Genomic DNA, 13,838 nt, shown 5'->3' on the forward strand with positions numbered 1-13,838 from the left:
AATAGATAGAGTGATTTAAGAGGAAGGTTTATAGCTATAGTTTAATTCTCAAAAAAGTAGAGATCCCTAGAGAAATTGAAATAATGTGAATTAGGTCGGAAATAAAACCTCTCATTTGAGAGTTTCCGGGGCAATGACACCTCAATGACACCACATTAGTATCTACATTGCACCCATGCGAAGCCGGGGCGGGTCGCTAGTAACGTTATAATGGCGAGTGAGAACTTAAAATGTATGAATTAAATTAATAGCTAACACTAACCTGTTTTTTCTTCTGCGCCTTGACTCGACCTGGGGTAGACTTGTAGAATTTTCCCGAGGCGTCCTTTCTTATAGAGTAGTAGGGCGGGTTCGTTTGGGGCAGGGGATGAGACTGCAAACAAGGTTTCACTTTAAAGGGCAACAGTCACTTAGGCTGAGATCTAATAGAGCGCACTCTGTCTTAGCTTAGACTTAAGACAGAGTTAAAACGAGACAGAGCTATATCTCTCACATAAATCTGTCTCGTTTTAACTCAATCTTAAGTCTGAGCAAAGTCAAAGTGCGCTCTATAGATCTCAGAGTAAGGCTGAAATCTATAGAGCGTACTTTGACTTTGCTTAGACTTAAGTCACTGTTTAAACGAGACAGATTTATGCCAGCTATATAACGCTGTCTCCTTTTAACCGTATCTTAAGTCTGAGCAAAGTCAGAGTGCGCTCTATAGATCTCACCCTTAGTGTTGACAGTCCAGAAATGTACTATAACCACCGAGAGAAGTTAATAATTAGGCCTCTTATGTAATCTATAAATATATATATAATATATATTATTATTATTTAGATACAAGTTTAGCCCTTGCCTGCAATCTCACCTGGTGGTAAGTGATGATGCAGTCTAATGGAAGCGGGCTAACCTGCAAGGCAGTTTTTATAAAACCAAAATGTTAGGTATAAGTCCCGCAAATTGCTATTGCGCTGGAACCATGTCTCATTAACATCAAAATGACGTTATTTTGACGTCAGCCGAAATAAAAATAGGTATACCTATACCATCAGCTCGAAACTTCAGTCTAGTGCTGACTTCACTAAAATGGCGGCCACGAGCATTAGAAACCTACCATTTCTGCACTAGATTATGTAAATAAAATCGGTCAAGTGCGAGTGTGACTTACACACGTAGGGTTCCGTACCTCGTACAAGTAATAACACTTTAGTAACGCGTATCCAAACGTGCATAGACATATAAACCTCTACTCTTGGTTCTGACTTCTGACCACCTGACAGATCGAGTTGTCTAAAGAGATTTTTCACTTGTCGGTGAGCAAACAGAGCCTCAATAGCTCAACGGTTAAGGCGTGGACTGAAACCCGAAAGGTCCGCAGTTCAAACCCCACCCGTTGCACTATTGTCGTGCCTACTCCTAGCACAAGCTTTACGCTTAGTTGGAGGGGAAACGGGAATATTATTCATGATAAGCATGGCTAATATCCTTTAAAAAAACCGGCCAAGTGCGTGGCGGGCCACGCGCAGTGTAGGGTTCCGTAGTCACAATCCTCGAAAAACAGATATAACTCCTTAACCTGTGAACCCTACTTAGCCATGATAGTTTTCCTTTAAAATTGATTATATAATATACTATTGCTGTGAATTTTTTTACGTTCCTATATATTGCCATTTGGCTGATAGAGGGGGGGGGGGGGGGCACTTGAGTCTAATAAAAATTAGCACTTTAAAACATCACATTTTACAAACGGATCTAGAAATCGAACAATGATGTTCCCACACCCACAGTATTTTTAAAAGACCTATTCAACGATACCTCACACTATGGGGTAGACGAGAAAAAAAAATTCATCCCCACTTTACATGTAGGGGAGCTACCCTAAAAAAAAATATTTATCAAAATTTTATTTCACCACTTTGTCGGCGTGATTAATATTTATACCCATACCAAATTACAGATTTCTAGCACTAATAGTCTCTGAGATTAACCGAGGACGGACGGACGGACATGGCGAAACTATAAGGGTTCCTTGTTTACTACGGAACCCAAAAAAATTATATTCTGCGCCTCGTGTCTCTTTTTCATAGGTATAGTTATAATTTTAACCTGTCAAGTACCCCTATGTGTATTGTGTTCATAGAAAGCTACACATTTTTGATTGTCAGGAAAAGACCGGAAGTTGGTGGGGAATGATCGGAATACTATACTCTATTCACAGAAAGAAGTTAGTATAGCGCCCTCTCTGTTACGTAATCCCATACGAATGACAGAAACAAAAATCTCAGTGGGCACTATGCATTTCCAGTCACAAACCGATCACTGCTATAACTAACTGACTTCCTCCGTGGATAGACTACCATATAAAATAGGTTCGGACGAAAGAAGATTATAATGCATTGATAATGCACTCGCCATATTATTTGCCCTATATGTCAACTGCCACCCTCATATCCCGATCGCCATCTTGACCTGTCGCGGACTATAACTAAACGTATGTATCAAATGTAACTTAATACTAGAATTTTAGAGTTAGTTTTTTTTAAAATTGTGTTTTGCTTGAGATGGCATAATACTATTTTGTTGCTCATGCTTACGTTTGACTGCAAACATTCCGGTGAATCTCTCGTACAAGAGACACTGACTGCGTTTGACTCTATCTCTACATAGTATAAAATGAAGTCGCTTCCCGCTCTGTATGTATGTATGAACGCGTAGATCTTTTAAACTACGCAACGGATTTTAATGCAGGTTTCACCAATAGATAAAGTGATTCAAGAGGAAGGTTTATAGGTATAATTTAATATTGTTTTATGCTAATTTGTTGAAAAATGACGATAATTGTTCAAGATTTCGGAAGAAATCAAGCTGACTGAGAGCTTTTATCGAAAATGCTGTCTTATTGTGTTAATATATATCAAAATAACCACAGTGACAACATTAGTATCTACATTGCACCCCGTGCAAAGCCGGGGCGGGTCGTTAGTAACTTATAATTTAAATAACTCACGCCAGATGATGGAAATATTGAAGCAACAGGTTTCGACGTCGATGAATCCAAGCTAATATTTGACTGCAAGCTTTCTAGTAAATCTTTCTCCCATTTAACTCCGGATGACAGATTTGATTTCTCACTTTCAATTACAACATTCAAAGAAGTCACATCTGATAATTGCGATGTTAATTTAATAGGATCTACTGTGAGTAAATGAGAGTTGATAATACTGACGCAAATATTATAAAGGCTGTCAGGATTTTCGAGCATTTGATCTTCATTTTGCGATTTACTTTCCAACCATCTTTTGTATGCTTTTGGGTCGAAATTGTCTTTAGATACTGCATCAGGATTAAAAGGAACTATTCCAACTGTTCTGAAACCATTGACTATTGTTTCAGGTTTTGTTTCGCTCCATATTTCAGCAAAAAGCTCAGAGAACTCTTTTTGGGGAATATCTTCACCGATATTACGTCGTTGCCATTTGACCAATTTGGCATTCCATTTCGAGTTAAGCGACTCGAATACTGTGCAATGAAGAGGTTGCAGTAAACGAGAGGTGTACGGAGGTAGTTTGAGGATTGTGACATTATGACTCTTTGCTAATTCGACAACTTTAACGTCAACATACGTACTATTGCCATCATAAACAATCAGAACAGGTCTCTCTGTTCCAAGACCAGTAATGAGGATTTTCTTTATATAATTGAAGAAAACTTCTGTTTCCATGCACCCTTTTCGACTGGCAGCGTAAGCTAACTCGAAATTATACTCATTCTTTTCTTCAGCCATCCACTTATCTAAGACATACTTGCCTTTAAACACAATCAGAGGAGTTAAGGATTTTCCTTCAGCATTTACAGTCGTGAGAACTGTTATATTTTCACTTCCAGTACTATAAATGTTTTTGGAACATTGAACTTCCTTCTTGGCTTTCGTCTTCGATGAATCCAATGCTACTGAAGTTACACTTAGGTTCCAAATTCGATGGGGACATTTTTTCAAGTTTAGGTCTCGTAAAGTGACTTTAAGTAAATTGAAATACTCGGCGATGATGAAAGGATCAGCCATCCTCTTTTTCAAATACTCCTCTGGTTGGGCCTTTTTCAATGAAAGTCCATGTCGTTGTTGAAAGTTGGAGCACCACTCAGTTCCAGGTATGCCATTTTTAAACGGCGTTTCGATGTTGTTCAGCTGGATGAATTCTCCGACGATCTGTATTACCTCTTTCCTGGACAAACGGAAGCCCCATTTCTCTAAAATTATGAATGCGTTTGCCAACCTCTGTTCCGCTTCATATGGAATAACTGTTGGTCTACCCAAGGTATGGCTGCCTACTCTAGTCTTGCTGTGTGAACGGTCAAAAAGAGTGGATGTTGGAATATTATATTTCTTTGCCGCCGCATATATTGTACTTCTACCCTCCTTTATACTCGCTATTGCAGACTGCATATCTTCTTGTGTGTAAGACATCCCACGGAGAGATTTCCTTACATAATGACGTGGCATTCTGGATCTAAAAAAATATGTTTTAACAAAATATGTCTTTTTGCAAGTCATTCCTACTTTTTAACCGACTTCAAAAAAAGGAGGAGGTTCTCAATTCGTCGGAATCTTTTTTTTTTTTTTTTTTTATGTATGTTCCCCGATTACTCAAAAACGCCTGGACCGATTTTGAAAATTCTTTTTTTGTTTGAAAGGGTATACTTCAAAGTTGGTCCCATTTCAATTTGGTGAAGATCTAATGAACATCTTCGAAGATAGATACTGGAACTCCTCAACGGATAAGAGTAAATTGCTCGCGATCAGTGTAATAGCTTAGTAAACAGTAGATTTTTAACCAGTCATAGCATAATTCCATGGGGCCACTAAAAATTGTGAAATAAAAAATTTTTACAAAAAAAATAAAAACCGACTTCGTTACATAAACACTAAAAATTGAAAAATAATTTAATTTATTACCGAATATATTATGTATACAAGAGTTAATATAGTTCCATAATACTATTTTTTGGGGTCGGTGCCAATGAGGTGCCATTGTGGAGTCCCATAAAAATATGAAGTCTAGACGATTCGCGCAGCTAAAGCTAATTGGCACCGGCACCAAAAAGTATTATTATGGAACTATAATAACTCTTGTATACATAATATATTCGGTAATAAATTAAATTATTTTTCAATTTTTAGTGTTTATGTAACGAAGTCGGTTTTTATTTTTATTGTAATTTTTTTTTGAAAATAGGTATTTTTCGCAGCGTGAATTCAAGGAAATTGTCATAACATAATTAAAGTGGTTTTAATTTTAAACTAGACGGCTAATAATAATAATAATATCTAGTTGTGCACTAGCTGATGCCTGCGACTTCGTCCGCGTGGATTTAGGTTTTTAAAAATCCCGTGGGAACACTTTGATTTTCCAGGACAAAAGTCGCCTATGTCACTCTCCAGGTCTTTAACTTATATCCATGCAAATAATAACGTCGATCCGTTGCTCCGTTGCGACGTGATTGAAAGACAAACCAATAAACCAACAATCAAAAAAATTTTGCATTTATAATATGATTAGTAGTGATTTAACATATTAAAATAATTAAAACATTCCGCTTAAAACGTAACTTGAATTTATAATCATTTTGCGCGGTATAAATAAATGCTTGTATAAGTCCCGCAAATTCCTAATGCGCGTGACCGCCATTTTAATGACGTCAGCACTAGACCGAAGTTTCGAGCTGATGGTATATGTTTATTTCGGCTGAAGTCAAAATAACGTCATTTCGATGTTGGTGTAATATGTTTCCAGCGCAATAGCAATTTGCGGGACTTCGTTGTCTATTTACTTCTAACTAGCACAAAAAAATATGATGAAAAAAAACAGTAACTGACACTTTGAGAACATGTGGTTCTTATGGAATAAGTATTTAATTATAATGAGGAAAGATCAGATCCGGTCTTTGACATATTTTGATTAAAGATCGGTAAACAGGAACTAGGTGTTCAAACGTTTTCAATTCGTTAAAACTTGAAACCTTTAAAGATACTTTAGGTAATTAGCACACATAAGTAAACAAAATTGAAAAAGCTTACCTGGTTAAAAAGTTACACACTACGGGTAAAGATCGGACACAGTTGTACGTTGGTAGCGACGGAAGTCAACTGAGGTCAGAGGCGCGGGGCGGGCAGTGTTGCCTACTGCTTTCCGAAAAATCGCAATAAACCAACCGCGATCTTAACCCTCTTTCGTTTTTTCCCCACTTAGCGTAAATACTAAATCATGTTTTATGACTTGCAGAAGGCAGCTGTCAGAGTTTATTTCTGCAAGTTTTATCATTCTGAGCTTGCATTCCGTCCGTCTGTCTGTTTGTCAGCGGGCTGTATCTCGTCAACCGTAATAGGTAGAGAGTTGAAATTTTCACAGAATGTGTAGGTATTTCTATTGCCGCTATAACAACAAATTATACAAATTTCAAAATGACCACCATAAGAAATCTAAAAACAAAGTGTTATTTCTTGTACAATGGTACGGTCATGACCTAATAATTAGTATTTTGAATTATCAAAGTAAGATAACTATATCGAGTGGGGTATCATATGAAAGGGCTTCACCTGTAGATTATAAAACAGATTTTTATTTATTTTTATGCATCATAGTTTTTGATTTATCATGCAAAATGTCGAAAAAATACGACTGTACTACGGAACCCTCGGTGCGCGAGGGTGACCTGACTCGCACTTGGCCGGTTTTTAGGGTTCCGTACCTCAAAAGGAAAAACGGAACCCTTATAGGATCACTTTGTTGTCTGTCTGTCTGTCTGTCTGTCTGTCAAGAAACCTACAGGGTACTTCCCGTTGACCTAGAATCATGAAATTTGGCAGGTAGGTAGATCTTATAAGTAGACATTAGGGGAAAAATCTGAAAACCGTGAATTTGTGGTTACATCACACAAAAAAAATTAAATTGTGGTCATGAACTAATAATTAGTATTTTCAATTTTCTAAGTAAGATAACTATATCAAAGTGGGGTATCATATGAAAGGTCTTCACCTGTGCATTCTAAAACAGATTTTTATTTGTTTTTATGTATCATAGTTTTTGTATTATCCTGCAAAATGTCGAAAAAATACGACTGTAGTACTGCAGTTGGCCGGTTTTTTTTAAATGTTTTTTAAAGTTTTGTGTATTGTCCGCACAAAAAAAAAACAAAAATCAATTACGGGGCATATGCATGTTGGAACTTGACTCGGTATGGAAGTTTCCAGCAGTCGACGCTTGTTCTGTTTGTGAATTCGGTAGTCTGCAGTGGTGAAATGTGCTGAGCAAATAGTGCTGGTCGCCTTGGGGATCCAGATCGTCCGGTTGTTGCAGAATTTCTTCCAGATCTCCTTCAGATAGGGGGATTTTGGAAATCTGAAAAAAATAAGCTGTGATAGCCAAGTGGTTTGATTAGATTAGATTAGACTAGCTTATGCTCGCGACTTCGTCCGCGTGGACTACACAAATTCAAACCCCTATTTCATCCCCTTAGGGGTTGAATTTTCGAAAATCCTTTCTTAGCGGATGCCTACGTCATAATATCTATCTGCATGCCAAATTTCAGCCTGATCCATCCAGTAGTTTGAGCTGTGCGTTGATAGATCAGTCAGTCAGTCAGTCAGTCACCTTTTCCTTTTATATATTTAGATTAGATTAGATTTATTTATTTGCTTTCATGTACATTTACATTAATTGATGGTGGGTTTGGACGTCCGCCTTCTAATCGGAGGTCGGGGGTTCGATCCCGGGCACGCACCTCAAACTTTTCGGAGTTATGTGCGTTTTTAAGTAATTAAAATACTTACTATAACGGTGACGGAAAACATCGTGAGGAAACCTGCATGCCTGAGAGTTCTCCATAATGTTCTCAAAGGTGTGTGAAGTCTACCAATCCGCACATGGCCAGCGTGGTAGGCTATGGCCAAAACCCTTCTCTCTGAGAGGAAACCCGTGCTCTGTAGTGAGCCGGCGATGGGATGATGATGATGATGATGATGATGATGATGAAAAAAATAAAAGGCCGTAAGACTGAAGACCTCCCTGGCGCAGTGGTGTACGCTGTAGTTTATTTGTATTAGTAGGAGGTCGCGGGTTCGTACTGCTTTAATATTTTACTAGCTGATGCCCGCGTCTTCGTCCGCGTGGATTTAGATTTTCGAAAATACTGTGGGAGTCTTTAATTTTCCGAGATAAACAGTATCTATACTCCTTCGATCCTTCAATCACGTCAATCCGTTGCACCGTTGCGACGTGATTGAAGGACATACGAACAAACAAACACACTTTCGCATTTAGTAGTAGGGGAAGTGATTTTTATTTTATTTTATTCAGATACAAGTTAGCCCTTGACTGCAATGTCACCTGGTGGTAAACGATGCAGTTTAAGATGGAAGCGAGCTAATAGGGGTATGGCAGTTTTTATTAAGCCCCTTTGGTTTCCACACGGTACCGTACCGGAACGCTAAGAGCCCTCGCCCACGGCGACTTTTTGTAGCGATGCTGTCGCGCGTTTACTAAACGCACGCCAGCATCACTACTAACGCGTGTTAGTCGCATTTGCAACGCGCTACTGCATCGCGACTGTATCGATGCAAACGCGCGACCGTGTCGGACGACATCGGGGAAAGAACGGAGGGAGGGTGGCGCATGAATAAAGAACCAAGCATCAGTGCAACATTTTTTTCTCGTTTGCATCGAGACAGAAGCGCGACAGTATCGCGTTTGCATCGCGACTGAATCTAAGACCGTGGGCGAGGGCACACAGCTAGCGACCGCTTCGCGACTGTATCGATGCGGAAGCGCGACAGCATCGCTACTGTATCGCTACAAAAAGTCGCCGTGGGCGAGGGCTCTAAAGGGTGCTTGGCGATTCGGCTTTGCCAATAGGGTGGTAACTAGCAACAACCGAAGCCTCCTCAAGTGTGAAAGTATGATATGGCTAACCATATGCGCTGCCCAGTCACTGGGGTCGTTCGTTTCATGATTAGGGTTCCGTCATCGATGGGTTCCGTACTCTAAGGGCGCAAACGGGACCCTACTAAAACTATTACTAAGCCAACCCCTGTCTGTCCGTCTGTTTGTCAGCGGGCTGTAATCTCGAGAACAGTAATAGGTAGAGAGTTGAAATTTTCACAGAATATGTAATTTTTGTTTGCCGATTGTTGCTAACTATCTAACTAACCACACTATCCATACTAATATTATAAATGCGAAAGTGTGTCTGTCTGTCTGCTAACCTTTCACGGCCCATCCGTTCAACCGATTTTGACGAAATTTGGTACAGAGCTTGCATCCCGGGGAAGGAAATAGGCTACTTTTTATCCCGGTAAATCAAAGAGTTCCCACGGGATTTTTAAAAACAGAAATCCACGCAAACGAAGTCGCGGGCATCAGCTAGCCCGAGATAATTCACTGTATCAGTGCGACAAGGCTATCTTGGCGCGTGGCGAAAATCGGAACTAACGTTAACGTCAAGACGTGTCCCCTTTGTTCTTGTTTGAATAGTCTGAAGCCTCTGTTCTCCAACAGCGCCCCCCTGTCAATGTCATTCCAAGAGAGCCAAGAGAGCCTTGTCGCTGATACAGACAGTGAATTATCTCGAATAGTGTGGCCAGTTATTTGCCAAATGTCCAACTATATAGCCCGACCAAACTCGAATCATTTGCCGAACCTCGACAGTGGCGCCGCAGATTTAAGATTTGACGACCTCCCTGGCGCAGTGGTGAGCGCTGTGGTCTCAATAGTGGGAGGTCCCGGGTTCGATTCCTGGCAGGGGTTTGGTCTGGTGGGAGGCTTCGGCCGTGGCTATTTACCACCATACCGGCAAAGCCGTGCCGCCAAGTGATTTAGCGTTCCGGTAAGATGCCGTGTAGAAACCAAAGGGGTATGGGTTTAATAAAAACTGCCATACCCCTTTCAGGTTAGCCCGCTATCATCTTAAGACTGCATCATGACTTACCACCAGGTGAGATTGCTGTCAAGGGCTAACTAGTATCTGAATAATTTAAAAAAAAAAAACCATTACTTACGTGTGATAACTAACGCCATCTCTCTTCAAGCTCGAAGACTGGGATCTTTTCTTGCAACAGGCAACTGAACAGTTCGGCATGTTGTGCAACAAACAAAAACGCGCGCGCAACTAAACTCGACTGACTTAAAATTGTACTTACATAAAATAACTAATGCCACAGTTCTTCAGGCTTCGCGATTGCGATCTGTTTTTGCAACATGCAACTGCACAAACCGGCATTCCGTCGGCAACAAACACTCGCGCAACTAAACACGTTGACAACTAGTCAAATCAGTAACTTTTTATCAAACGTCAAAACGCGGGCTTAGTATTCGAGATTCTATGAAATACTGAAACGTGACGTCACATCATTACGTACTTTTTTAGTTAAATCGGTAATTTAAAATGATTACTACACTTAAAACTAACAAAGGACGTGGATTTTACGTGTTTCGGAAGACATTCTATTTAATGATCACTGAGAAATAATTAATTTTTGATGTAGTCAAATACCCAATAGCTAAACGAACGTAGCGTGGTTTTGGAGCGGAACCTGTATTGACCGAATGGGCGTATACTGTGACTGACGATAACGGCGCGGCGCGAATGGCAGATGTCGTCTCCCCCTTTGCGCCCCGCGTCTCTTTCCTCGTACGTATCTACCTAGTACCTACCTATTTCATCGATTCTGGCTAGGGCTGCCATAATTTTATTGCTGAAAGGACGACCGGGACATCCAACCATATTCCATATGCATACTTTATTTTATTTTATTTTATTTATTAGGTTAACTTTCGGCGACTTACACTAATACATTTAAAAAAAAAACTTTTTTATTCGAATAAACTTTTACAAGTACTTACGAATAGTCGGATGCATCTACTACTGGTTCGGAATGCCTTTCCTACCGAGAAGAACCAGCAAGAAACTCGGCGGTTGCTCTTTTCAAATATTTGATATAGGTACAAGATTATGCCATGTATAAAATAGTATTTGCAGTCTTGTGCGTTGCTGGAACGAGCTGCAGGTCAAATCCACGCTCTTTTATCATTTAGATAATCTTCAATTGTGTAATATGCTTTTTTCAGGAGCATATTTTTAATAGATTTTTTAAACTTGAGCAAAGGTAAGTCCAAAATAGTTTGCGGGATTAAAAAAATACTTATTCTGAAAATATAACTCACTAAATGTAGTCGCCATTTACAAGTTAACACAACATTTACAAAAATATGTGACAAAATAAAAATACATTACATCAATAAGATTACAGATAAGACTCAAGACTTCCAATATACAAAGATCTTTTACTGATAAGATAAGATACTGATACTGTAAATTCGAAAGTGTCAGTCGGTCTGTCTGCACTTGGAGAGGGCTATTTATTCCGGAATATTAAAGAGTTTCCACGTGTTTAAAAAAACTAAATCCATGTGGACGAAGTTGCAGGCACTAAATAATGTAAAACAAAAGCGCGAGAGAAGCGAGCGCAAAATTTTTCAGCCGTCCAAAATAATCTCGTTTTAATCTATAAGTCATTGCTACTTGCCACATGACTCCAGACACCAGACAGACAAACAGACAGACAACGAAGTAATTCTAAAGATTCCTTTTTCATAAGAGGTACGGCACCCTAGAAATCATCGTAATAATAATATACGATTGTAATTCGTCATATTACGATACGAATGTAAAACAACCATACGATTATTTGTAACTTACACAAATCGATAACAATTATTATTACCTGTGGAAAAAGAGACGGAACTGTTCCAGGTTTCAATCTTTTTCGAGCTTCTGTCACGTAATCATCCCTGTTGAAGTGTAAGCTACATATTGCTGAGTTTACAGTCAGATTTCCTGGAATCACCTCAATCCACTTTTTCAGCGTTTCAATGTCCTTAGGTAGTCTGTAAATAAATAATCTTTGTCAGGTCTCACCCCACGGAGTTAACAAAGTGTCTACAAGTTCAAACTTAAACTCGGAGGACCGATAAATGTTGGGATCCCAAGGTCTTATAGTCGACGCATTTTAAACTGAGTCGTCGAGTTATATGTCTGTTTCGCTCGCACTTACAGGTCGTAGGTAAGTGCGAGCGAAACAGACAGATAACTCGACGACTTAGTTTAAAATGCGTCGACTATAGAATGGCAACACCGTACGTACCAGAAAACGTAGTGTGGATAACAACATCAAACAAGTGGGTGAGAGTGGTATGGTGGAAGAATCTACAAAATTAAGAGATATGTCCAGCTGCAGGCGACAACTGAGGCGGGCAGTAACCCTACAGCATCAAGATAAAGGAGTTGGATACAGAATTTTTTATAAGACCATGTCGTAAACTTCCTGTCATGACAAAGAATAATTTCCAAATCGGTACAGAAATCTTAGAGAAATTGGTGTACATCTCTAAAACAGATTTTTATTTATTTTTTGCATGATAGTTTCTGAATTACCGTGCAAAAATGTCGAAAAAATACGACTATACTACGGAAACCTCGTTGTGCGAGCCTGACTCGCACTTGGCTGGTTTTTAGACATGTCCCGCTTTCGATGTAGGAATCCCGCTTTTTTTCACTCATAAAGTTCCAAAATCCCGACATAGCAAAAAAACTGGCAACACTGGTGTACCTGTACCTTGTACCTACACCTATACGGTAACCTCCTCCTTGGTTAAAAATTGTACTAATCTGAATTAGTATGGTACCTACTACTAAATACTAATAAAAACAAGTGCTTAAGTAATTTAATGATATACCAGATACTAGCTGATGCCCACGACTACGCCCGCGTAAAATAAAAACCTATATTTAAAATAACCGTGGGAGCTCTTTGGATTTTCCGGTATTTAAAGTAGCCCATGCCAATCCCCAGGTCTTCAACTATACCCATGCAAAAAATCATGTCGATTGAAGGACAAACCAACAAATCAATAAACTAACAGACACACTTTCGAATATATACCTAATAATATTATGGGTAGGTAGTGATCTATTTAATTTTACGTGTGTTTGTCCTTAATAAACTACATAGCTGTTATGGTCACCCTACGTCCTACGAAGATAAAGTTATAAGTAGATATATATTTTTACTTGTGAAAAGTTACGCAGCATCCTGGATAGCTTTCTTTGGAGCATCCACTCACGGAACAGTAATTGTTCACCATTTTCTTTAGTTAATTATTTATTATTTTTAATAATGTATAATGTTTAGGTCAGAGATTAATTATTGGTTTCACTACGCAGTACGTACGCTCAACATTTACGTACTATGAAGGTACTAAACCAATACAAAATAATGTACTTAACACAAACAGGGATATATACAAAATACCTATAGACACGACAGTGTGACCTAACAGTAAGCCATAGACATAGTTTAATCAGTGTTGATAGTTTTGAATCATAAATTACTACCATGATCACAGTGATTACGGGTAACTTTAGAAACATGTCAACTATTTTGAAAATTACCAGCTGCGCGATTGCGGGAGATTGACAGCTACAATGTCACGATCGCAATCACCTCTGATTGGTTGAGGCTCGCTCACTATTGGCTACAATGCATTGTTGCAACAAGATTCGCACATATTCAGCCAATCAGAACAATAATAGGCTAGTTGACAATTTTTTTAAGTAGGTCTTAAATGGTTAATATTTGTCCTATTAGATCAAAAAATTAACACTATATTTTTTTGCGCCCTAAAAACCGTAAAACTTTAATTTAAAAATATATTTTTCTTAGACAGGTGAAAACACTGTCGGCCATGTTTGGCCGATAGATTATCTGTGCTCTGACGTCATGCATTTGTAAACAACAGCAT

General features: G+C 39.0%; 1 protein-coding gene across 1 annotated transcript; it reads right to left on the minus strand.

The window, feature by feature from the left end:
• Positions 1 to 257: 257 nt before the first annotated feature.
• Positions 258 to 13,274, minus strand: LOC117994956 (uncharacterized). Its single transcript, XM_069508120.1, has 4 exons — positions 13,108 to 13,274; positions 11,762 to 11,924; positions 7,190 to 7,382; positions 258 to 373 (listed from the first exon to the last, which is right to left on the minus strand). The coding sequence occupies exons 1-4, from the start codon at positions 13,179 to 13,181 to the stop codon at positions 258 to 260; spliced, it is 546 nt and encodes a 181-aa protein (XP_069364221.1). The 5' UTR covers positions 13,182 to 13,274.
• Between the last annotated feature and the right edge of the window lie 564 nt (positions 13,275 to 13,838).

The sequence above is a fragment of the Maniola hyperantus genome, chromosome 28 (assembly GCF_902806685.2).
Source record: "Maniola hyperantus chromosome 28, iAphHyp1.2, whole genome shotgun sequence".
In the NCBI taxonomy this organism is placed as follows: Eukaryota; Metazoa; Arthropoda; class Insecta; order Lepidoptera; family Nymphalidae; genus Maniola; species Maniola hyperantus.

Excerpts from the sequence above, each read along its gene's own strand:
- LOC117994956 (XM_069508120.1), bottom strand. The coding sequence starts at position 13,181 with ATGGTGAACAATTACTGTTCCGTGAGTGGATGCTCCAAAGAAAGCTAT. Across the intron at positions 7,383-11,761 it reads TTCCGTCTCTTTTTCCACAG|ATTTCCAAAATCCCCCTATC; the intron begins GTAATAATAATT and ends TATTTTTTTCAG. Across the intron at positions 374-7,189 it reads TTCCAACATGCATATGCCCC|TCTCATCCCCTGCCCCAAAC; the intron begins GTAATTGATTTT and ends CCTTGTTTGCAG.